This window comes from Atractosteus spatula, chromosome 14, assembly GCF_055471065.1.
Source record: "Atractosteus spatula isolate fAtrSpa1 chromosome 14, fAtrSpa1.hap1, whole genome shotgun sequence".
Taxonomy (NCBI): Eukaryota; Metazoa; Chordata; class Actinopteri; order Semionotiformes; family Lepisosteidae; genus Atractosteus; species Atractosteus spatula.
This window is the reverse complement of record NC_142719.1, coordinates 34926970-34954437: the sequence shown is the minus strand read 5'-3', so window position 1 is coordinate 34954437 and position 27468 is coordinate 34926970. Positions and strand designations below refer to the sequence as shown.

At 38.7% G+C, this 27468-nt stretch overlaps 1 protein-coding gene and 3 pseudogenes across 10 annotated transcripts in view; all 4 read right to left on the bottom strand.

Moving 5' to 3' along the window:
* LOC148821204 (protocadherin alpha-C2-like) overlaps nucleotides 1-27468 on the bottom strand; it is a 143259-nt gene that overhangs the window by 21813 nt on the left and 93978 nt on the right. Inside the window, exon 1 of one of the 10 annotated variants that reach the window (XM_088932661.1) lies at nucleotides 2045-4813. The exons of the other annotated variants lie outside the window; for them this stretch is intronic. Coding sequence (XP_088788787.1) covers nucleotides 2045-4525 — 2481 coding nt within the window. The 5' untranslated portion in view covers nucleotides 4526-4813. Of the gene's footprint in view, nucleotides 1-2044; nucleotides 4814-27468 lie in introns of those variants that run through there. 10 annotated transcript variants of the gene reach the window in all.
* Nucleotides 16706-19069, bottom strand: LOC148821217 (protocadherin alpha-8 pseudogene; annotated as a pseudogene).
* On the bottom strand, nucleotides 20349-22748 carry LOC148821216 (protocadherin alpha-6 pseudogene; annotated as a pseudogene).
* On the bottom strand, nucleotides 23367-27071 carry LOC148821215 (protocadherin alpha-8 pseudogene; annotated as a pseudogene).

Here is a 27468-nt window from a genome sequence, read left to right as displayed (position 1 = left end):
TCTGAAATGTAAAAGCATGCTTTCAAACAAAAGTGCATGGCCTCCACATCCAGAGTCTCTGGTGAGTGGCTTCTGTGCTTTGAACTGACAAGACCTCCAGATGAGTGCTCATAACTCACTTGGCATGTCTTTTTCACCAGGGATTGGTCAACACACTCTGCTTGTTTTAGTATCACAGCATTTTTATATTCTTTTTATATTTCCTGATATGGTGCAGAATATAAAGAGCCATCTTCTCTGTTCAGACCAGTCAAATACTAAGACCCAACCAGTGAGAGTTAGCGGTTAAAATATGCCAGTTAAGAAGATTAGAAGAGATCTGGATATCTACTCACTGCTTCTTCAATTCAGGTCAATTTAAATGAATGTCACAGAGCAAACCACGGGGAATAAAAGATTCATTGTACTGTAGGTAATATAGTTCACACAGAATGTGTAGTAAGTTGGCACATATTGAACTTTATGTATGGGAACATGAGCAGGTTTTCTATAAGTGTGGCACAGTTAATTGCCCAAATATAAAGTGAACAAATCTCAAACTAACATAGACTCGTAGACTTGGACAATTCTTTAGTTCTACTACCCCATGATTTGCTTTGTGTTGGCAGGAGAATACCTACAGCAAGCACCCAAGATTACAAATGGACTTTAAAAAGGAAGTGCATTTAGGAATGGGAACAGGAAGCATTTCTTTACATAACGAGTGGTGGGTGTCTGCCCAACTACATTGGTAAGGATAATTCCCTTGGATCTTTCATGCACTGATGAGATCCTCAGATCGATAAACTACTAGAAACCAAATGAGCACAACAGACCAAGACACCCTTTTATATTTTTCACGTTTTTCCAAGTTCATTATGACGGATGTAGCAAGGTTTGATACAAGACATAACCAGAACTCAGTTCATTCAACATCAGTCCATTTAAATAAAAAAAATATCCCAATACATTAAAGTACAAGAACCCAAATGTTCCACTATTTTGTCATTAAAAAGCACACTGAAGCAGTGATGATCATAGGTGTTTTTTACATTGAATCAAGAAGGGGATTGCAGACATAGGCAGATCACCTTTTTAATGGAGAACATTATTAACTAGATTGAAATTTTTCATAAAACTATGACAAATACTGTAGCTTACAATTTAGTGAATTCTTAAATGTTCTCAAAAGCAAACCTTTCTGTGAAAACATGAGTATCATTCTTTAATACCAGCAGTGCAAAGGAATAATATAGTACTTTATTGCACTGTTCATGTGAGACAGCTTAGCTGAAGTGAAACATTCCTCAGCCTTGTCACCCCTAACAAGTCAGAACTCCAGCTGCTTAGCAATGAAGTAGAACACGTCAGTGCAGCTTGTCTGGAGAAAATCAGAAATTGCTCGTTAAACCTGGGAAGAGAACTACTATGTAAAGTATGGGATGGAAAAAAATGAATTATTTATGACTATAACAAAAATCATGCAGATAAAAAAATGGTAAAGCAGCTGTAAGGTTCGCTAATAACTCAATTTTTCCCAGGATACAGAAAATGGTTAGGAGATGATGTTTAATGATTGCTCCATTGGTTACAAAAAGGAAGACGTACAAAACACTTTGGGTCTGGCACATCAAAACACATGCAGCTTTTTAGGGTGTCTCACAGAGCATCTTGGATTCACATGCAATTTCCATCTGATTTCAGGAGAAAGAACTTAATTATAGGCAGAATGCATTATTATATTCACCTTAAATCTCAATTAAGAGAAAACATTATAAAAAAGCCACTCAAATTTATAGATCTAATGAGGACACATCTAATCTCACCTTACCTAACATTAGGGAGAACAAATTTTAGAATGTATATTTTCATCATTATACCACCACACTGTATGTTCCCCTAAAAAGAAAGACCATTTGGAAATATAATGAAAATGCATTTCAATTATTTAATAAAATGATCTTAAAATACGTATAAATGAGTTTTTAAAAAGATACAAAGCATTTGAAATCTCTGTATCAATTACTGGAGTGAAATATACCTTAACTGATCCATCCAGTCTCACCTCATTTGGCATGCTGAGTCTACGAACAAAGATCTGGCTCTGTCCACTCTGGCCAGTGAAGAATCTGTCTGAACCTACAGTACTGGTACCAGGGGGGCAGCCAGTATTGTAAAACATGAAAGTGTCACTTCCAGAGGTGGCTGTCAGGCATGTCTTATAGCAGTAAGTCTTAGTAAGGGACCCATTGCCCCTCACTTCTATATAATGAGGCTCCACCTTCAAGTCACGGCGCAGCACCACGTTATTGTTGGGCTGCTGACTGTTGTCTGGGGCCTGTTTCTGTGCCACACAGCACTGGCTCCCACAGCACGGCCCCTGATGGGTGCTGCATCGGACTATAGCCAGGACTATCACAGTCAAGACAAAAACAAAGGAGGTGGCACTCAGGGCAACAATTAAATACAGAGTCACATGTGTAAAGAGCTTGCCGTTGTCTTTGACACTCTTCTTGGGATCGGGGATGACCTTAGGAGCTAACTCCATCACCGCCACATTGACGGTGGCAGTGGCAGAGAGAGGCGGCTCCCCATTGTCTTTGACGAGGACGGTCAAGCTGAAGGTGGTGGAGTTGTCCTCTACTATTTTGCGGGTGGTGCGGATCTCCCCCGTGTGCTGGTGCACCCTGAAGAGGGTGGGGTCGGTGGCCTGCTCCAGGTAGTAGAACAGCCAGGCGTTCTGGCCTGCGTCCGCGTCATACGCCACCACTTTGGTGACGAGGTGGCCCGCCTCCGTGTCCTTGGGTATCATCTCTGTCGATCTGGACTCGTTGACCGGGGAGGGGTGCCAGATTTCGGGAGCGTGGTCGTTCTGATCGACCACGTACACGTACACGGTGGCCACCCTGCTCATGGGGGGGACCCCCGCATCTTGCGCCGACACCTGGAAGTGGAACTCCCGCAGGGTCTCGTAGTCGAAAGAGAGGCGGGCATAAACCACTCCGGTCTCTGAGTTGATGGACACGTTGGAGGTGATGGGGATTTCGTGCTTCTCGTTGCTGACGATGGAGTAGGACACTTGGGCGTTTTCATTGCTGTCTGCATCCTGGGCCTTCACTGAGCACAAAGACGCCCCGGGGGCATTGTTCTCGTTGACATAGATGGTGTAGGATGTCTGTTCAAAACGGGGCGGGTTATCGTTGACGTCCGCAACCTCCACTCGGATGGTCTTCTTGGATGACAGAGGTGGGGACCCTGAGTCTGTTGCGGTGAGGGTGATGTTGTACGCTGGCACACTTTCCCGGTCTAGAAAGCCAGCCGTGACCAAGGTGTAGTAATTTCGGAAGGATTTGATGTTGAAAGGGAGGTCTGAAGGAATTTCAAGGCTGACCTGCTTGTTGAGGCCAGAGTCTTTGTCTGTCACACTGATTAGTGCCACCACGGTGTCAGGCCGTGCGTCCTCACGAACAGGGCTGGATAAGGAAGACAGCACTATTTCAGGCGTGTTGTCATTGACATCAACAATTTCTACGACGACTTTGCAATGCACAGCCACGGCAGATGCCCCCTTATCCATAGCTTGTACATAAATCTCATAAGAGCTGGTTTCCTCATAATCCACATGGCTCCGAACTCGGATCTCCCCAGTGTTTGGGTCCATACTGAAGATTTGCCTGACCCTTTCAGGTGTATAACTGCTGAATGAATAAAAGACCTCCCCATTCGAACCTTCGTCTAAGTCTGTTGCATTTAGCTTGATCACCAAAGTATCCCTGGGTGAATTTTCTAGCAAATTAACTCTGTAGATAGGGCTGTCAAATACCGGAACATTGTCATTAGAATCCAAGACTCTCACGTTTATTTTAGCAGTGCCAGTTCTTGCCGGGGTACCTCCGTCAACAGCTGTCAAAATCAACTGATGAGAAGGGTTTCGCTCGCGGTCCAGGGCTTTTTTAAGCACCAGTTCTATCAGCTTGCTGTTCGGTGCGGGGGTGTTGGAGTCCAGAGCAAAATGCTCGTTCGGGCTGAGTCGGTACATGCGAATTGAATTCGAACCCACGTCCGGATCCTGCGCGCTCTCCACAGGGAATCGCACCCCAGGTGAAGCAGATTCCGAGATCTCCAACTCGTATTCATTTCTGGGGAACTGCGGCGCATTGTCATTCACATCTAATATTTCCACTTCCACATTGTACACCTCCAGTGGATTTTCCACGACCACCTCGAGGCTCAAAAAGCAGGAGCTGGTTAGCTCACAAAGCGACTCTCTGTCTATCCTGTCATTCACGAACAATTTTCCGTTGCTAAGATTAATATCCAAATATCGCTTAGCATTGCTAGAGGTTATCTTAATCCTGCGGGCGGAGATCTTCCGAAGATCGAGACCCAAATCCACCACAATATCCCCAACTTCAGACCCGTCTTTTAATTCCTCTGGAATAGAATAGCGAATCTGCCCTGATGCAAGGCCACAAAATAATAACAATATCAAGAAAGAAACGGGCACGTTCTTCTTTTTGCTGCTACATCTCCCCGCAAGAGCCATTGCAAGCTCATTGAATCCGCAGAAGGATTAAAAACAGCTTTCCGCCTTTTTAGCTTGCAGTACGTTTCCTCGCACCACCACATTAAAAAAGAATGCTGTACGTTACCCCGCTATGTGTAAGACGACCAAAACATCCTTTCCGGTTTCTTTCTATGCTGGTATTGTATTGATAAATCCATTTTTTTTCTCCGTCCTGCTTCTCCTCAGCTCGGCTGACGGGTGTGTTTCACAGCCACTGGTGCTGCCTATCGTTCCCTCACTCTGTCTCTCCACTATTCTCCCTGCTGTTGTGTGCAATGGTGTCTGTGTTGTGGGGGAGGGGCAGCTCGCCCAAAGACGGCTGGCTGTTTTTCAGCAATTCAGAAAAAAAAAATAGCGACTGAATTGCGAAAGACCAGGCAGTTCGCCCACTTTCTGTTGCGAAAAATGCAGGGTATCTTAATTCTTATTTCCGGATCTATTTAAAAGAGCTATGCATTATTATTAGTCACTTTTCTGTGATTATGAATATATATTTGCTGCTAATATCGGGTAAAATGATTGCATGTTATTTTAACAAAGGGGCACTAATTATCGCGAATCCGCTTCAAAAAGATCCGCGCAAATACGTCTTCCTATAAACCCGAAACCCACATCTAAATTTGGAAATCGCAATCTTAAAAAACATCGACATCCCTTTTTTTCCGTCAAGAAAGAAAAAAAAAACCCATCCGTCCGGTTAGAAATCCCAAATCGATACTGTATATATAAGAGAAGGATGGAGATTCTTTTTTCATCTCCTGTTCTTCACTCAACAGTATTCACGCTTACAGGAGGAAAAGGGTTGGGCACCGCTGTTCTGCTTGTGTGACAAGGCGCTAAGCACAGACGCACTCTATTGTCAGTAAGAAATCACTGACTGCTAGTTCATCCCTGTGCGCATCGAAAATGACAGGCTGTATAATCAAATCTAAAGATTATCGTTGTCTTTCAAAGGCATAACCAAATCTTTCTGCTATGTTCTTTTAAGCTGCGCAAGAATGCCCTCATCACAGATTAAGATTGATTCCTTGGGATACAAAAAGATGCAAATCCGGTCACCCAGGTCATGATTTGCTTTCGTCGAAACGTCAAATGAATACAGGTCAAAGTCATCACAAAGTGGTTTCACTAAGCGATAGCTGCAGTAGGAATACACACCTTTCAATAAGCAGAGGGTCAAGTCAATAAAAACACTACTAAAAAGAACTAGTCAATGTTGCAAATACATGTTTTCATCTAAAATCCTTTTTTCTTTTGCTAATGGTTTTAGATTGAAATAAAGAATATTAAAACAATTGCATTTCACAAGAAAAGGTTAAAAATGCACATACTGTATCTATGTTACATAAAACAGGATGCTACAGTTATATGGTAGGTATAAAACCGCTTTTCAATTAAACACTCAAAATCAATTACATTTATAAATGAGACAGAATGAAAGATGTTTTTAAAGGATGTGTGCATGTTGGAAGTAGGGTGCAGTATGTATTAAAATAAAACCTGGGAAAAAATGTGAGAAAATCTCCCTGCAAATAAAGTAAATCTTGAGAAAAAAGTGGGGATGTCCCTACAATACAACTAATACTTTTTTTTAAATCACTTGTAATTTAAATCAAAAAGTGCCAAGATCTTTGTCTCAGGTATGTTTCATTCTATGAATACTCTTATTTAAATGAGGTTTAAAATAGCAAGAAACAGAATAACAGTCAGAGGGATATGTCCACAAGTCCACAGTAGAAATACACACAGGTTTGCAGGTCAATATATACTTCCAAGGATTTAAAAAAAAAAACAGATCAGGCAACTAGGAAGTAAACTTACTGTAGGATCATGTAAAAGCTACAAAGAATGGTGCATTTCTGAATGCTGACCTCAAGAAAATTGCTAGAGAAGATGGTGGTCTGTTAAAGGTTGAGTGCTAAGTTTTTCTAAATCAATAACAGTATATCAAACCATGACAATTCATGTCAATTGCTATCTGATAATGGTTTTAGTGGTATTAAATATCCATTAGGTTCCCTACTCTGTACGCACTTTGGCTTTTCCAGCGCGTTAAATAAATACAATATTGAAAAAATGCTACCATCTGCAATATATACTGTACTCCATTAAGGGGGGAATTTTGACTGTAGGAATACAGGAATCTGTGCAGATATTGTGTAGACAAAGTTAGTTTAGGTCTTGGAGTAGGATAAACTACAAAAAACATAAATGACTGATGTTGTGGAAGTCCTGTTGTGTACTGTCCTGTTGAAATGTAGACAGAACAGTACATCACTGTGCAGTGCTGAAGATGGAATCTTGTCCCAAATGTCATGTCATTTGCCAAACCACTTTATACCCTACAGTGTTGTGGGAAGCCGGAGCCTACCCAGCAAGCAACAAGCGCAAGGCAGGGTACGCCCTGGACGGGACGCCAGTCCATCGCAGGGCAAGTGAGAGCCAGTCATACAGTACATGGGGACAATTTGGAGGCCACGGTAATGGCTGAGGAGGGACATTAGGCTGGGACACCAGGATAACTCCCTACTTTTATCAAGAAATGCCCGGGGATCTTTAATGACCACTGAGAGTCAGGACCTCGGTTTCACCTTTAATTGCTAAATTAATTCCACAAATACAGTATAAACCAAGTGCTAATTTGTGGAAACAAATGTTTGAAAGTGTTTATTTAAGTGAAAAAGGGTAGACAAACCTTTCTTCCTAAGAATTTCAGCCTGGAAATGTTGTCATTTATGTTACAAATCATTTGTCATTTTTGCTGCATCTAATAAAAAAATTGCTAAATTTAACTTAATCAGATTACTGCAAAAGATCTTGCAGCACAATTTGTTGTAAATCCTCTCCTCTCATACTTGTTAAATATTTAGAGAATTACTCTAAGCCACCTGAGAGCTAGATTATGTGAGTAATCAGGGAACAATGCAGGAGCTGCCCTTCAGTTGCTGATCTAAATTAGCCCCACTCAGTATTGCTTAACCCCACCCAGAATGCTCCCCAGTGACTGGCCACAGGCAGGACCTACCGTCTATAAAAATGACATTTCTGTGTTGTAGAACAGGTGTTATAGATTAAAAAAAAACAATTTTTCATGACATTTGGGACAACACCGTTTTTCAGATGAGACATTAACATTCCCCATCTGCATTCTTTTTTTTTTCCCCAAAAGAAAATATATCAGTGTTTAATTATATTTATAGGCACAGGGCACCCTGCCTTCAGCCTGTTGTATGCCAGGACAGGCTCCAACTCCCCCGTTATCCTAAATTGGAAGAAATGGTAGGAAAATGGATGGATGGATTTAATGTATTATTGCTTATTGATTATACCACAGGTAATAAAATATTAATATTAACCGTGGATAAAAATGCATTTTTAACTTCATTTTTGTATGAGATTCACATTAAGATTTGGAACCTGCTATTAAGTATTTTGTTTTTCTTTTGGTGACCAGCATGGATACATACTGAAATACACCCAAGTAATTCCTAAACATCAGGATGTATTTGATCCTTGCTTTGCTTCAAGAAAAGAATCTCACTTAGACATAATGAACACTGAACTACGCTTAAACAACACAGGTGGGTCTGTCTTTTACAATAATAATATTCCCTGTTATAATCTATGACGATATTTATTAGGGTAAAACACAAAGAAAGCTGTGTAGCTAAGTAATGTATGTGTGTTAAGTAAGTAAGGTCTGATACATTTTTAAAGGGAAACTGTACAAGTTAACACTTTTCCCTTTAAAAGCAGTATTAAAAATATAATTAAAACAATGCATCACAGTCCTTTTCTGTTGCTAAACTGTACTGCCAAGATATATTGATATTTGTCATATTTTCTGTCAAAATGTGACAGAAAAATAGCTAGTACAGCAATCCTTATGACATTCTGGATTGAATGTGTTCCAGAGTTATTAGCTCATATCTGTTTTATAGCTTTGGGAAATAGTACATCTTAAAATTCCTTATTAAAAAGTAGAGAATGTTTGGCTTTCCCAGGAAAACTTGTTATTGTGCATGTTTATGGAGCTGATTTACAAACCAAGGCCCATCTCTACACAGATATGAAGCTTTTCCAAAAAAATACTGTCCCAATATCATACCAAATGCTGTCTGTTATATATATATATATGATTTTGAAGAGAACACCTTTGAAGCATAAAAATATTTGTGGAATCAATGACTAGAGAAGTATCAGTATAATCAATTATAACTGCTCCCAAACTTACCATTTTAAATTATTTCTGTGTGTACTACATTCACCATTAAAAGAAACAAACATTCAAATTCATATAGAATTCATGTTCTAGTTATTTTGTTATAGACTTTAATATTTTTATCTATAAGCCTTTTGTTGTATGTTAATGAAATCCATTATAGTGCTGAGAAGTGCTTCCTCCATTTTGCAATAACTCAAAAATCCAATAACCTGTCAGTCTCAACCTAAAGCAAGAGCACAGGTACTCCTAGAGCTACAGATTCTGTAGTGAGGCAAATGGATGACATAGATATCCAATCAAAATTCACTCTCCAATGAGAAAGTGCTGGATTGAAGTCTAAGGTAACACACCTGGTCAGTAATGCTATATTATCAACCTTGCTTTATATCTGTTACCTTCAGAGCAAAATGAATGGAGATCGTATTGAAAAGCTCATGCATCATTAAGTCTGAGTCTATGCATTGTGCTTTCCACATAATGCACATATACATACTGTATATATACACACATACCATACACACATTTTACAGAACCTTTCTACTACCCTGGGACATGATTCTGAAGGGATGTAAACCTTATTTTTACTTTCCTTTAAGAAGCTTTTAATCTGGGTGCTAATTATGCTCAGTCTGTCAGTGCCACACGTTGAATTGAAAAGCAAGGTTTACAGCACTGAGGTGGAATCCAAATTAGATATTCTAAAGTGCTAAAAAAGCATAAATTTCATGCCACCTACAGTACAAAGAAAATAAAGCTTTATAAAAAGCACACATATGAGCTGAAACTGCAATACCATTTCTTTTTTCTTTCTGTATACATGCACACCTATCAGCTGTAGATTTTTCAGATAGATTGTCTATGCTTCTGTATAAATAAAAATGCTAAAGTCTTTTTGCTTCCTTAAAATGACTCACTGTGACAGGGTATATGTATTTTTTTCTATTCTATCCCTGTCATAGTGAGAAATCTGTAAAAAGCAAAGCGTCTGGAGTGTTTTATTGCTATGCATGATGGCGATATGAATGTTAGCACAATGTTGTGGGTGAACCTGGCACAAAGGCCTCATTATAATCGAATGTGGCTTTGTTTCACATCGGTTTAATCAGGCACTTTGACCTGAAAGAGCAGGGAATTGGTCCTTGCTGTTACAAACCTCACCAAAGCTAATTGCCAGTGGATTTGAACACCTGCATGTATGGTGCTGGCGTTGGATGAATCTGGCTTGTTTTATGAGGCAGCTCAGTTTCAGTCCCTGAAGAGAGGGCTTTAATTGTTTGCAATCTCCTGTGAGGAATGTAGGTACTGACATACAGTACCAAACAGGGCTTGGCAATTAAAACTAGAACTTTAAAACATTTCTCAGCAAGAGCATAGAAAATAACCTGGTAAAGTCTTTATATGGTTAGGTGTCTTGTAATACATTCTAAATTTTCTATCTATTGTTTTGTCCACCTAGCCAAATAAAGTGACAAATTACACTATTAGAGCCATTGTAACTTGTTTTTCACCTGTACGTTTTTTCAGCTGCATCTGGGCTTTCATGGTAAATGGTGGCATATCTATAATCTTTGTATATTATAAAAATATAACGCAAAAAATAATTTAATAGATATTATTATATAGTTATACATATAGAACTAATAGATGTTTGAAATAATATCCAGACCTTTTTAATAAAAAAAACTCTTATTTTATGGGAAACAGTCTGTTATTAAATGTTTTTATGTCTATTTCTGATTATGATGATGACGTTTTTGGAGATATGCTACTGTACATGAATCACTTTGAGTTTGGCTGGTCTTTCACCTCTTACAGCATACTGTCTGAAGCAGGAGCTCCAGGCTATAAAGGAGGACCACATTTCTTGTCTTCTAAATGATAAACTGAGATTCTACCCTCCTAACCCCTCTTTGTCTCAGACAATAATGCCCAAGGCGTGTTGTCTTAGAATATTATTCCTTGTCTACTGTTACTCCAGGCATCATGAAGTCCAAAGCCTCTCGCTAGGATGTGCACCACAAAGCAGAATCTGTTTAACATAATCAGAAAACAAGAAGTGAGCACAGAAAAATAACCAACTACAGTCACCATCAGTGCACAACTTACTTTAGTATACAATGCTGATGTAAGTCATATAATGTACCTTTAAAGATTATATTATTCCTAATAACATTTGCATGTACCTTTAGTTCTATCTTATAAGCAATGTGCAAGAATCTATATTAGTATAATTACTAATAAAAGAATAATAAGTCATTCCAATAATAACGGCCAATTGCAAACATTTTATTTTATAGACTTCAGTTTTGTTACAGACCACATAACCACATCTAAGGATTAACAAGGGCACCCAGCAGTTAGATTCATCTGTCTGCTGATGCTGTCCCTAGTGCAAGCTGTTCCCTGTGACAGTGCCTCTGGACTCAAGCTGTGTGGTTTTTAAATAGATATAATTAACAGTCTTCTATTGGACTAAACATGCTGAAGTGGTAACTACTTTGTTGCATGCAGTTTTTTCAGTACATTATTCTGTGAATGGCCCAGTCAGAACTGATTCTATCCATTGCCTGACTATGAACTCTTCAGTAATCAGTAGAAGAACAAATGGCAGCATAACCCCAGTTAATTCTAGATGAATAGGTTTGAAAAAAATAGTTACCGTTCTTTTATTCACACAATAATTCATGCTAGATTGCCATCTATTAAAGTTTAAAATTTACAGTCATGAATATCAAGGAGCACTTTTTGCCCTGCAGCAAAAAAAAAAAATCTTTGAAATTCGCCTTGTCAGTGACCTCTGCAGTGAAGGTACAGCACCTTTAACCAAGATGTCTTCACAACAGCCGACATGCCTCCTTATTACTGGGAAGATAAACCTGCCTGGTGATGAAGGGCAAAGCCAATGTCTGCCCCTTGCTACTTTGTTGTGAACTTTTTTGTGCTTAGTAGTCCTAATATTTTCAGAGTTAGACTGCTCTAGATTTGCCCCCCCAGGCCTTTCCAAGAAAATCCAGTGATGCATTCCTAAATGTAGAAATGCCGGTGGGTAATATGTCACTATTCCATCTGGGTCCAACATCCTCAGTCTGAGTGAATGCTAGGAGCATAAATAATTCTTAATGTACAAAGAAGAACACTTAGACTGAAGAGGTATAATAAAACATACCAAGTCATATACCAAGTGAACTTAAAACATGGACAAATCGTATCTACTGCTTACTAGTATTTAAATAAGAGTCAGAAATGTTTCATGAAAATATATAATATTTTAAGAAAATGTTAGACAAGCATGAAAACATGTCATAACTTGAACGTTAACCAAGAAAGCTCAGAGACTTGAGCGTTGCCAAAATAGAATACGGTTTTTCTAGAGGCCAGAGGCAGAAATGTGTCAGCAAACTTTTTTTTTGTTCAAGTAGCAAGTTCTGAACACAACAAAGTGGTGCTGATCACATTCACATCAGAACTGTCAGAGAATGGCAGTGATTACAGCAGCTCAAGAGCATTATTTTAAGAAAGTCAGATACATCGATTTCCTCAATATCTAATATTCTAAACAATACATTACATTTCATACACAAAAATCCAAGAATATCAGACAACTCAGAAATAAGAGGGGACCATTTGGCAAATCTTGTTAATTTGGCTGTTAACACTTGTGAGAGAAAAGAAAGTAAAAATGTTATTAACAAGGCTTAGTCGAAGGTCCGGGAATGGAATGTACAGACGCACCAGGCGAGCCATGTCCAAGGACTTGCTTATCTTGAAACTGCAGACACAGAGTGTGAGAACACCGAAACCGCCTGTTGCTGTGCGAGCGAACTGCACGTAGGCAATTGTTTCTTGCCTAAAACATGCAAGGCTTGCCCAACGGGGAAGGGAAATGGGCCGGGTCTCGTGATTAATGCAACGAATAATGATGTTGCATCATCTTGATATATAAAGGATGAAACTTTCTTTTCTCTGTTGAGTCTGCTCTCACTTCCACAGAGCGGGTGGTGAGGGCTTGCTCCCATATTGCAATATAAAATAAAAGACCTTACTAAGTAATCGAGAATACTTTCTGTGGCTCCTTTATTCTAACCGTAAAAGTTTCCACGACACACTTTACTTATCTGGGGATAAAATCCAGTCATTTCCTGCAGTATCGTAAAGAATCTGCCTCAGCAAAATGACTGGATATCTCATTCCAGGTAATAAAAACATAACTTTTAATATTTAATTATTTAAATATAATAAACTATGACAAACTGAAACACATATGTACTGTAAACAGTGTATATGCAGTATATATATATATAATCTACAGCACCATGTTTTTTTAAATATACTGTATTTGCAGAACAACAAATGGTTTGCCACAGACAGGATATCTTGCTTTTTCACCTCAGGTGGCCTTTCACTTTTGTGTTAAAGATGTATGAGCTAAATCCCAAAGACATCCATTTTCCTCTTAGAAAGAAGGCAATAGGAGAATGCATTAGTGCACAAAAATCCAGGCTTGTCTGCCAAAATCCACCTGTAACAAAAATGTGAGTTTTACAAAATCCATTGCCAAAGCCACTCTCTGTTCTGATAAACCAGTCATGTGACCTGACAGTTTCTCATTCTTTACTTGCTTGTCTGTTTACACGGACTGTTATAGAGACAACACTACATTAAGTTAGCATACAAGAACAATACCACAGGCATTCTGTATTCCATCTAAGACAAGGAAAACAAAAATTCAACACTGACTACACTATGAATTGTAGCATTAAGATGTAAGTGCAACAAACATTGTATTACCTACCATGGGTAATACATCCCTTATAACGAACCATAGGGAACATACCGATATTGAGGAAATATTTTTTCTAGGCACCATACTTTCACATTTTGGAATTTCAATAAAAAATATAATGTACTCCCCAAACAGTCCGATTGTATTTTTTAAAATGCCAGAACATGAAACATCTTACAATGTACGTGCTATTGCCAATAGATCAAGAGCCAACTAGAACTGGCTGGCACATGTTTCAAGGGGCCAATCTGTACTGTCTATCCTGCCACAACATTACACTTAAATATACTATCAACAATTGTTGTTGTTTTGGTCATTATTGTCATTGTTGTTGTTACTCAATAGCAGCATTACCACCTTATACTGTGATTTATTTGATTTCAGGAGCTAAGCAAAATTGCACTTTCTGGCATCTGCATAAATAGCTGTATAGTTGAATTGCTGAAGTAATTCCTTGCTTCTCCTTTTGACCTGCTGTGTAACAAGGCAGCTAGAACATAGTGGCTAATTATGACCATGTGTCACCCAGCTGGTAGTACAGCAGTGGATGAAGTGGGTACCCTTCCATGCAATCGATCAGACCGAGGACAGCTTTATACACAGGCAGTTATGCTTACGCTTATTCATATGCTAATTCTTATTCTAAGTAGATCTGAATATTATTTTTTATGTTTATGTTATGGGTAGCACACTGGTGCAGTGGTTAAGTGCCTAATGGGGTTCAATTCCTGGGGTGCTATCTGCTTGGAGTTTGCATGTTCTCCTTGCATTTGCATAAGTTTCCTCCCACAATCCAAAGTAAAACCAATAGGTAATTGGCTTCTGTGTGTGTGTGTTTGTGTCTGTGTGTGTCCTGTGATGGACTCCCATCCAAGTTGTATCCTGCCTTGCACCTGTTGCCTCTGGCTCTCCCATAACCCTGAATTGGATGGCATAATTAGAAAGTGGATGGAGGTTTTGTTATAATTAATATTGCTGGTAAAGGCATGTGTCATAATACTGTGTTTTAAAAAACATACCTAAAGTACCATTAATGTAATTTTCTAAGAGAAGGCGCCATACAGTTCTAAACATTTATTCACTCAGTTAGGCAATTTAGATTACATGGTTTTTCCTGACATCTTAAATTATCACACTTTTTAAAAAGGCAGTTACGAAAACAAAATTCTAAATTGATTGAGCTGGATTTGTTTTCTGGTATGCTTTTAATTATTTTAATGATAAGACAATTCCTAACTCTTTTACAATTTGTGGGAGCAAATCAGGCCTGAATCCGGGAAATTGTCCACTAATTGCTTCATTAACTTTCTACTGCTTCACTTCACACTGCAAACCAAACAGTGCAAGTGACCTGTCACGTATTCCAGCATGAAAGATGAGAATATTTAAAAACTATATAAAAAAGCAATGTGTTTCCTAGATTTAGCACTTTCGCTGAGTCATTTTTATTTAAAAATGGATGTAAAAAAACAGAATTTGATCAAACGCCATCTTTTAGGAATGAAACTATCAGAACATTTCTTGCTAATTTGCAACCACAAATTATTGGTTTAATGAGTTCTTAATAGCTTTCTTCCACTGTCTTCCAGACCTGAATTCAACCATAAAATGCTAAGGCAACTAAATTAAGCTTTAATAAAAATAATAACTTTTCTTTCATACTCAGGTCAAAAACAGCATCATCAAACATCATTATTATACTTCAAATTTTTACTGTACATCCATTTTGCATCTCACACCGAAAACAGTATATTAATATTTTTGCTCAAAATAAATTAATGGCTATAATGAATAATGAACAGGAATGTAAACATACATGACTAAATAAACTCTGCATTAGGCATAGTTTAGCTGTATGTTTGACATTTGTTACTTTATGTTTTGCAATCCATTTAAACCGCAGACTGTTTTAAAAGATGGTCAATTCAGAAATATGTGAAGCAAGATATTAAGTAAAGTAAAATAGCTGAATGACTTCAAGTTTAAACTAACCTACTACCATTTAACATTAAGACTGTTGGCAGAGATTCAGTACCATAGGAGTGGACAGCGACAGGACAGTGAAGTTCAATTTCTTATATCGAGGCAATCCAAATAAAGCGTTTGAAAACTGTATACATATGCTGACCATTTAATTTTGTATAATAGTTGTGCATTACAGTCTCACGCAGGCGTACACATGATTTGATGTACAACAATCGCTGCAATACTATAATGAAAGGACTAATACCTTATATTTAATTTAAAAAGATAATAAATAATATAAATATAAATATTATATTTATATTTATATTTAAATAAATATACACATTTAGAAAGTAAGCAAGAGATGCGTAAAACCTGCTACCAAAATAACTTGCATTTTCTTCACTAATCTGCTGAGATACCAAGCTGGTCTGTACTGCTAGCATGCTTTCAGCACCACGTTAATGGACAGCGACTCGGAAAGTTTTGATAGTTTCATTAGAAGTATTTTGCAGGTTTTTTTATACGGGATATGTCTGTTCTAATACACTGAAAAGTATATACTGTACCTAGACTTATGAATTCATCTTCATATTTTTGTACATACAGTATTACTGTAATGAGTATTTACATTACGTGTCAAAAGAAAAGCTGTGAAACTATTTTAGTTGTTCACCAACTAACAGCACACCACAGATTATTGGCTGAGCCCCAACAAACACGTTGTAAATCCATGCTCTCGATTTTATAGAGATAAAAAGTGTATAAGAAGTATAAATATAGTTGCAATTAAAATGAGTTCATTATTATTTCTTTTAGCTTGTCATCTAAGATATGATGGTATTTAATGCAAAACACAAAATGTTTAGATTGAAAGAAAAGACGAAGAAACTAATCTAGCTCTTTTCCAGTTTTATTTCCTGCTTAGTAGCAGCATGGCACGAAACTGTTAAAGACTGCTTGCAGGAACAATACAAATGGATAGCGTTAATAATATACATGGAATTAAAGTTTTACAGGCCTCGAGCGTTTTCATCCTTTCAGAATCCAATGACAAATATTAGAAAAGTTGTGCTTCTATGATGTACACAAAATTAAGAACTCAGAAAAGCTACAAGTTGAAAATAAAAAAGAAATACGGGCATACCTGTAGCTTTCGTGTACAGTATTAAAAAAAGACAGGGCATTAAATCATAAATACTCTCACCTCATTCTCCGATGCGCACTGTTGAGGCCGTTTATAGGAACTTGTTCTGCTACTCGTCCCAGTGTCGCCACTCATGTTAGGAGAAGGCGCATTGAAAATTATGAGGTCGCTTTTCGAGGCCTCGGAGGTCAGACACACATCGTACTGTTGAGTTTGAGAGTAACGCCAGCTCCCATCTGGGTATGCGGTGACTACTGGGGTGACGTAACTGTTAAAATCATCTCCTCTTCTGTGGCACCTTACTACAATTAAACTGAGGAAAGTTAGCAAAAAAATGACGGAAACTGAGATTATGGAGATAAGCAGATAGAGATTTAAATCTGTGAAATACTCCTCCTTTTTTGGCAGTTGTCTCAATTCCGTTTGCATTTCAGAGGAACTTTCGACAAGTAAAACTGTAAGGGATACTGTAGAAGACAGCGGCGGAGCTCCGTGATCCTTCACCAAAATGACAAGTGTTTGATGAGGTGAGTCACTGTCAGTCAAATGCCTCCTTGTTCTTATCTCACCAGTTTTGGTGCCGATACTAAATAGGTTCTTTGCTTTGGGTTCTACAAGATTATACGATATCAGCGCGTTATATCCCGAGTCTGCATCAACCGCCCGAATTTTCGCGACAAAGTATCCAACGTCAGCAGAATATGGAATGTTCACCGAGTCTGTGTCCGTATCATAAGGAGGAAGAATCCCAGGACTATTGTCATTTTCATCCAAGATAAAAACGTTCACTGTCGCGTTACTGCTTTGTGGAGGGACACCAGAATCCGTTGCTTGAACTTGAAACTGGAACGTTTTCACTATCTCATAATCGAAAGTCTGCATGCTGCATATATCTCCAGTGACAGAGTTCACAATTAATATAGTTGAAGCTGACACACCCTTGATGGAAGCCTCCGGTAAATAATACGTTATCCTAGCATTTTCATTTAAATCTGGGTCAATAGCAGACACGGAAAATATTGTTGTTCCTGGGGGACTGTTTTCCTTTACGTAAACGTCAAGTACAGGTTTGGGGAATCGTGGGGCATTGTCATTCACATCTGACACTTGAATAGTAATTACGCCTGTGCTTGAGAGGGGTGGTACACCTTCGTCTCTTGCTAAAACGATGATATTGTGCTCAGATTGACTTTCCCGATCCAGAGCTCCCTCCAGGACTAAAGAATAGTAATTCTGATAGGATGCTTTAAGTCGGAAAGGGCCTTTGCTCGTAATATAAGGCGTGACCTTTCCATTTTTGTTGCTATCTATGTCGGAGACAGTAATAAGAGCGATGATTGTGCCTGATGGGGCGTCCTCTTTGATGGGATTAAAGAGGGATGTTACTTTTATTTCAGGGGCATTGTCGTTAATGTCTATCACTTCAACTAAAACTTTACAGTGTGTTACGGCCGGCATGTGCCCCTTGTCCTGAGCTTGAACACGAAGCTCATAAAAACTGATTTCTTCAAAATCCAAATCCCCTGCAACAACAGTTTCTCCGGTATCAGGATCTATTCTGAAGTAACGAAGTATGTTATTTTGTCCACGGTTAATTAATGTATATTCTATTTCACCGTTAACACCTTCATCTGCGTCTGTAGCATTCAGTCTAATTACTACGGTTCCGAGCGGGGCATTTTCGCTTACACTGACTTTGTAGACAGGACTGCTAAATACCGGTGCATTGTCGTTAACATCCAATACATTTACCGTAATGAATGCAGATGCAGATCTAGTTGGTTTGCCACCATCTAAAGCAAAGAGCACAAGTTGAACAATGGGTTCTTTCTCGCGATCTAAAGCTTTCTGCAGCAACAATTCTACAGATTGGCCTTGCTTGCTATCGGTCTGCAAATCAAGAGTAAAGTAATCATTTGGACTGAGTTCATATTTATTGATGGAGTTTGTACCTACGTCCGGATCGTGGGCATTTTCTAGGGGAAATTTAGCGCCGGGAAATGTAGACTCGGCAATATTGAATTGCAGCCGTTCAACGGGAAAAACAGGCGAATTGTCATTGATGTCTATTATGTTTATTTTAATACGATGTACATTTAAAGGATTATAAACAATAGCCTCTAAATTTGCAGAACAAATCAGACTGCTAGGGCAAAGCTCCTCCCGATCAATTCTCTCTTTTACGATAAGAAGGCCGTTGCTTAAATTCACATCAAAATACCTCTTTTTGTATCCAGAGACGATTTCGAATCTACGTTTTCCCAAGTCTTGAACCAGGAGAGACAAATCCTTAGCTATATTTCCGACAACCGTCCCTTCACTTTCTTCCTCCAATACGGTGTAGATGATTTGTGCCGATATACGATCCCACAAACAAGGCACCAGAAAAAATAGAAAATGCATCTTCATCCAATACCTGTGATCTAACGAAGCCATTGCACCACCAAAACAGAAGTGGAAACTCATTAACTGATAACCCAAAGCGCCGACCTCATCTCAGAATCTTAAATAAATAAAAATCCATGTCAAAATGAAAATTCCTCTGTTCTTGTATTATGTTTCATGAAAAGCTCCTGTAATGTTAGCGTTTCCTTTTTAAGGAGGGGCTAAGGAAAGCCTATCTTTAGTGCCTTGTTAGTACACAACGACACCATGTGGTAAGAATGATGTAGTTAGCAATGTTTACTGTACCGCAGATACATACAGACATAAACGTATTGATTAAGAAAACTGCTGAACATATAACAGACATATAATTGTCTTCAGAATAACAGGTAGCTTACAATACTCTGTTTTTATTAAGGATATTTATGTTTGGTAGGCGAATACAACAGGTCATTTGTGATATTCCTAAAATGTTCAGTTGTTCATTGCTATAATTATTAAGCAATAAAACTATTACCAATAATAATAAACTTGCAGTAGAAGTGGTAACAAAGAATCTTACCTACTGAAAGTACAAAGTACTGCAAAGACAGCGTATTCCAACTAGGCAGTGTCATACAGAAAGAAAAATAAATATAAATACCCTTCCTAATACAGTATGTATAGTATATATGCAATGTATACTGCCTTTCGTAATTCGTAATGGGGAGTATTCGTAATGTATTTTATAAATGAAAAAAAACTAGCCCCAGGGTTCTCTGTATTGAATTTAGGAATAGAAAATATCTGGGTATTCACTAGAATGATACTTCACACAGAACATTACCGCCACCTACAATTCACAGAGTTCTCAACAGAATGACTGTATATTCAGGACAGTATATTAATCCGATACGAATGGGGGACCTCCGCGAAAAGAAGGGGGAGGGGTCGAGAATCATATATTTTAGAACATAACATTTTTGTCAGAAACACATAGAGCCTTGTTTGAACTTAACATGACGGCGTTTCCTTTACTATGAGTATGCGCTCTTTCGGTTAACAAAAGCAACAAAAACGAAATGTTGACAGTAGTATATGCAGTATATTTTGGTTGTCATGATTTCTTTAAACAATCATACATGTAAAACACTCCTGAAAAAATTAAAATCCGGTAGACCCAAAAAAGAAGAATGCCAATAATACTTTTTTTAAATTCTCATAAACGTGAATTCTATGCTCATTTATATAAATGCATAACAACCACACATTCTCTGAAATACGCCACAATGTATGAAAGGTGCATTTTAGAGAAGAACTACCTTACCTCAATATTTTGGGAAATCCCTTGATTCCTTTTAAAAGAGTCACTGCCATTAATGTTAATCAGTTCTTCGCTTGGAGGCGGAAACTGAGAATTAAGCACCATGACGTCACTCTTCAGTGTATCTGAGCTGAAGCATACGTCATACTGCTCAGTGGTTTTGGAATAAGACCAGCTGCCGTCCGGGTGCGTGGTGATCACTGGAGCACTGTACCTACTGAAGCTGTTGTCCGTCCCGGTGCATTTCATTACGATTAAACTAAGAAGGCTCAATAAGAAAATGAATGACACTGACGCAATGGCGATGAGCAAATACATATTCACATCCGAAAAACTATCGTCCTTTCTGGGCTGCTGTCTGAAGTCCGAGTGTAGTTCCGCAGAACTTTCACTGACCATTACGTCAAGAGAAACAGTGGCGGACAAGGTGGGTTTTCCGTTATCGGTAACCAAAATAACCAAGGGATGATGTTTTATATCATTTTCAGTCAAACGCCGTTTGGTTCGGATTTCTCCAGTGTGGGTTCGAATACTGAAAAGACTCGTTTCCTTGGGCTCAACAATGTGATAAGAAAGCCAGGCGTTGTAACCAGAATCGGCGTCTACAGCTCTTATTTTTGCCACGAAATAGCCGGCTTCTGCGGTGGAAGGAATATTTTCCGTGTTTGCAATGCTGTCCGGAGAATATGGTGGCAAAATGCCAGGACTATTGTCGTTTTCGTCGATAATGAACAGGTTTACGGTTGCATTGCTACTTTGCTGAGGCACGCCGCCGTCTGCGGCTTGAACTTGAAATTGCAAAGTTTTAACGACTTCATAATCAAAGGATTGCATAGCATAAATATCACCACTCACAGAGTTCACATTGATGAAAGTGGAAATAGACACCCCCTGGACAGAGGTTCCCAACAAAGAATAAGTCACTTGGGCATTTTCGCTTAAATCTGGATCGAATGCCGACGCTGTGAATATAACAGTTCCTGGTGGGCTGTTTTCTTTTAAATACACCTCAAGCACAGCCTCTGGGAAGCGTGGTGCGTTGTCATTTACATCTAAAACGTACACAGTAATAACGCTGGTGCTGGAAAGAGGAGGGATGCCTTCGTCTTCAGCTATGATAGTGACATTGTACTGAGAAGTGCTTTCTCTGTCTAGCGGTCCGTCGAGAACTAAAGAGTAGTAATTCTGATATGACGTCTGGAGTTTGAAAGGAGCCTCGACGTTAATGTGGCAGTTTATCTTACCATTTTTACCGCCGTCCTTGTCTGAAACAGAAATTAGCGCAATTGCTGTTCCCATTTTAGCGTCCTCTCTTACTCTACTTAAAAGAGAAGTCACGGTTATTTCGGGGGCGTTGTCATTTGTGTCTATAACTTCAACTAGTACTTTACAATGCGTGACCATTGGGGATTGGCCTTTATCCTTGGCCTCAACACGAATTTCATAAAACCCCTTTTCTTCAAAATCAATATCTCCTTTTACGGTAATTTCACCTGTGTTTGGGTGAATTGTAAACGTATTTAAGATTTCTTCTTGTCCGTGTCTATTAAAAAAATAAAGAACCTCCCCATTCATGCCTTCGTCTGCGTCGGTCGCATTCAATAATATAATCGACGTTCCCCGTTGCACATTTTCAAATACACGGATTTTATACACTGAGCTGGTAAAAACCGGACTGTTATCATTATTGTCCAAAACATTTACAACTATCTGCAGAGTTCCCGATCTGGGTGGTTTTCCTCCATCAACAGCAGTCAGCACAAGATGTATCACAGGCTCTTTCTCTCTGTCTAAAGCTTTCTGCAGCATTAACTCAGCAGACACACTCTGCTCACCACCGCTCTGTACATCCAGAGAGAAGTGCTCATTCGGACTGAGCTTGTATGTTTTTATAGAGTTAGAACCTACATCCGGATCATATGCACTCAGTAATGAAAATCGCGCCCCGTGCAATGTAGATTCGGATATATTGAAATGCTGAGACGTTACAGGAAAGGTAGGCGAATTATCGTTGATATCTAAAATATGTATTTCGACACGATAAAGCTTTAAGGGAAGATTAACAACTGCTTCTAAATTTAAAGAGCATTTGAGAGCATTTGGACACAGCTCCTCCCTGTCAATTTTCTCATTCACATAGAGAATGCCAGTTTTTAAATTTACCTCAAAATATCTTTTCTTGGATCCGGATACAATCTGAAACATACGGGGCTCCAGTTCATGGACGTTGAGAGTTAGATCCTTAGCAATATTTCCAACAAAGGTCCCTTGGTTAACTTCTTCGGAAACAGAGTAGACAATTTGTCCGGAAACCACATCACAAAAACAAAGGAGCAACAAAAACGGAAAATGAGCTCGTCTATATACGCTGAGATGCGACGAAAAATGTAGCATTGCTGCAAAAGACTGCTGAAATGAACATCCAGGCGACGGTCGTTCGACAGAACTTATCACCGCGGAATACGTGATTTTGCTTTAATAAGGATATTACTCTAGCATACCGTCTTTCGTACAAATGCAGTCTTCCTGCGTTTTATTTCAACCCCGTTTTCCGTGCTGGCTGTGTTTTTTTAAAAAGGAGGAGTCCAAGAAGCTTACTCGATAGGTTTTTGCTCAGTTGGCCAATAGTGACACCGTGTGGTTTAAGCAGACGTACTGTACACAAACTGTATAAATATATATCCTACTTTATCAAAGTATCAGCTCTCTGAATTTTTTTTTTCATTTCTGGAGCAGTGACTATTTTGATAAGAATTTCATAAGGCTAACAGAGTCAAGTAGCTGTGTGGAGCAAGGGTTAGGACTCAAGACCTACCACTAGAAAATTGTACATTTCAATCACAGATGAGAGACTGCTCCTACACCATTAATGCAGGTGTAGTATATGCTTTGGATTAGAGTGCCAGCCATAAATAATAAGACATTCACAAATAACATAGAACTGGTTTAAATACCAGAACTTACATCACATTTTTAAACATAAAGCATGAAGCACATAAGAGAAGCTTGGTTCTATTTCTTTAACAGGGAGAGGTATAACTGGGGGAAAATGGCAGAAAACAGAATTCTAATGAAAATAATTAAAACATTAGCTTTTCAGAGCCATTGCCTGGATATTACGTGGATTAATACGTGCTCTTAGTCTACAATAAATGTAAAAACATGAACATTTGTTGGTGAAATGCTACTGAAAATTGCAAGTTTCACATAAGGCTGACATGGGCTGTGGTGCTTATCTTAGCTATCTCAGAGGCCCTGGGGTCTCCTCAGGCCCCATCTTTTTATGGAGTCTGCATGCTTTTCTAGTGACTGTCTGCTATGATTTCCTAGAATTATGCGAATTAATTTCTGCAAATTATCTCTCTCCCTGCAATGGACTGTCATCCCATCAAAGCTGTAATTCACCCACCGTTCCCAGTGACCCCAAACTGGGTTAAAGAGGCTTTTGAAAATGGATGGAGGGATGTTCATTGCAAAACATTAAATATAACAAATCAATTTATTTGAGCTGAGACTATGTAAACTCCCACATACTTTAATCTGTAAATAACAGGTGTTCAGAAGCAGTTCAGAGCATTGCCCTAGAACACGTTTTACTGTACTTTAAAAGGTAAGCATGTAAGAAAAGTCTTTAATAATATAATTTTTATATATAATTTATTCTTTGAAAACTATGTTGTATTAACGGACATTATCATTTGTCATTAGACAAGGGTTTTATTACATTAAAAACCTCAAAACTTAGAAGTCCTTTTCATGCTAAACCCTATTAAACCCTTCTGGTATTCCTAACAGGTGATCAGTAATTTGTCAAAAAGCCAGTATCACTACCACATTCTTTATCATCAATTAAACATGTAGCTATTTCTTATCAATACAGTAAAAATAATTCAAAATTCATGAATGTCATTATCTCACTTTCCACTTTCGATTCCTAACATCAACCATAACATTATTAAAAGAACAAGTAAAGCTTTATTCTCTGCTTGGCTCCACAGCCAAAACATTGTGTTTTTCTATCATCTCTTTTCAGCACGGAATAAACCTTTACTTGTTCTTGTGCAGCCTACACATGCTGACGCAGCTACCCACTCAAACTGTTATTAAAAGAAATGTTAAATTGCTCATTCAAAACGTGCCCAATGTAAGAGGCAACACTTTTGTTGATATTAAACTTGCACAACAGGTTTCCAGCTTTAAAAAATGAGTCCAAGAGCTTAGTGCAGTCCGTGAATCCACGGTAAAAAGTCTATCAAAGACAGACACACACTTAATGAAACAATACAACAAAATTCTGCTAACAATATCTAAACCTTTTATTGCATCAAACCTTGGTATTCTTACCTCTGTGTTTTGAAACCGTTCTCGATTCCGTTTACAGGAGTCAGTCCCACTTAAACTAATAAGTTCCCCATCAGGAGGCAGCATCTGTGCGTTAAAAACCATGACGTCACTCCTCAGTGTGTCTGAGCTGAAACACACGTCATACTGCTGTGTTGCTTTGGAGTACGACCAGCTCCCATCTGGGTTTGTGGTAATCACTGGAGCGCTGTACCTACTGAAAGCACCATCAGTCTTGTGGCATTTTATAACTAATAAGCTAAGAAGAGTTAACAAAAATATTACGGACACTGAGACAATGGCGATGAGCAAATACAGGTTTAAATCTGAAAAGCCGTTGTCGTTTGTTGGCAGTTGCCTAAAATCAGATTTCAGTTCTCCGCTGGTTTCAACAACGACAACCTCAACAGACACAGTGGTGGAAAGGGACGGGTCTCCGTGGTCACTTATCGAAATGACTAATGGATGTGTTTTCAAGTCAACCTCATTCAAACGCCGCTTAGTCCTTATTTCGCCTGTGGTTGTACTAATTCTGAAGAGATCTGTTGTTCTTGGTTCCAAAATATTATAGGAAAGCAGCGCATTGTAACCAGAGTCGGCGTCCACAGCCCTAACCTTGGCAACAAAATAACCCACTTCGGCAGAGAACGGAATGTTCTCGGTATTAACGGAGCCGTGATCAGAATATGGAGGAAGAATCCCAGGACTGTTGTCATTTTCATCAAGGATATAAACCTTCAGAGTCACGTTGCTGCTTAGTGGAGTGTCACCAGAGTCAGAGGCTTTTACATCAAATTGGAACGTTTTTACTTCCTCGTAATCAAAAGACTGCATACTGTATATTTCTCCAGTAACAGAGTTCACGTTGAATAGAGTAGACACAGGCACCCCCTTAGCAAAAGTCTCCAATAAAGAATAAGTTACTTGGCCGTTTTCTTTTAAGTCGGGATCAAATGCAGACACAGTGTATATGACAGCACCTACTGGGCTGTTCTCTTTTATATAAACATCAAGAAAAGGTTGTGGAAAGTGTGGAACATTATCATTGACGTCTGATATATGTATGGTGATGACACTGGTGCTGGAAAGAGGTGGCGTCCCATTGTCTTTTGCACTGATGGTAAGATTGTACTGAGACACACTCTCTCTGTCTAGCACTCCACCAACTACGAGAGAGTAATAGTTCTTATAATTTGACTCCAGTTTAAAAGGAACAGGGCCAGAAAGTTGACAAAATACCTCCCCATTTTTTCCACTGTCTTTGTCCAAAACAGAGACTAAGGCAATCATTGTTCCTATTTTAGAGTCTTCTCTCACGATGCTTGAAATTGATGTCACAGTTATTTCTGGGGCATTATCATTAAGATCTAAAAGCTCTATCAGCACTTTACAGTGCGTGGCCAGTGGGGACTGGCCTTTATCTTGAGCTTGGGCATAAATTTCATAAACGTTGTTTTCTTCATAATCCAAACTTCCTTTAACTGAAATTTCGCCAGTGTTTGGATTAATGGAAAATACATTTACATTATTTTCGTTTTCCTGATTGAGAAACGAATACACAATTTCGCTGTTTACACCTTCATCTAAATCAGTAGCATTAAGGGTTATTACTGATGTTCCATAAGGAACGTTCTCAAAAACTCTAACTTTATAAAGTGGGCTGTCAAAGACGGGACTATTATCATTGTTATCTATTACATTTACAACAACTTGCAAAGTCCCCGATTTCGGTGGTTTTCCCCCATCCACAGCAGTAAGCAAGAGGTTTATCACAGACTGTTTCTCTCGGTCTAAAGCTTTCTGCAGCACTAGCTCAGCAGACACGCTCTGCTCACCACCGCTTTGAATATCAAGAGAAAAATAGTCATTTGTGCTCAGTTTATATGTTTTTACAGAGTTAATGCCTACATCTGCATCAGAAGCCCTTCCAACATGAAATCTTTTTCCGGGTAATGTAGACTCAGATACATTCAAATGTTTTGATTTCAAACGAAATGTGGGGGGATTGTCGTTTATGTCGAGAATGTTCACTTCAATTCGATATATAATCGAAGGAAAGTTAGCAATTGCTTCTAGATTTAAAGAGCACTTGAGAGAATTCGTACACAGCTCCTCTCTGTCGATTCTATCATTCACATAAAGGATGCCAGTTTTTAAATTTACCTCGAAGTACTTCTTGTTAGATCCAGATACGATCTGAAACATACGCGATTCCAGTTCCTGGATACGGAGATTTAGATCCTTAGCTAGGTTTCCAACCAATGTCCCTGTATTCACCTCTTCTGAAACGGAGTAGACGATCTGTCCTGAAACCCGATTCCACAGGCAAAGAAGCAACTGAAGATGAATAAACGAAAATACTCCGCGTCCCAACATTGTCGCATAAGTGTACGTTATGTATCATTCAGCACGACACTCTTGCCTAAGAGCGGAAAAAGAAAATCCAATATTACTGCTTCCACGACATTAAAAAGATATGGCCTATTGCGGCTAAAAGCCATCTGTGCCACACATTCTGCGTCTTTCAGTAACAAAGCCCTTCCTGATGTGTTCGTTTCTTTTTACAAACAAGGAGGAGCCCTGGAAACCTACATGTAAGCTTTTTACTTTCTCGGTCAATAGTGACATCGTGTGGATATTCGCAGACACAAAATGCAATTTATTGTAAAACTATGCTATTATTTTGACTTTTTGTTGAAGACCGGTTTACATCTCATTTAAAGATTTACGGTTGAAAAAGAATCGATGTGTTGCTTTTACTCTTATAATTTAT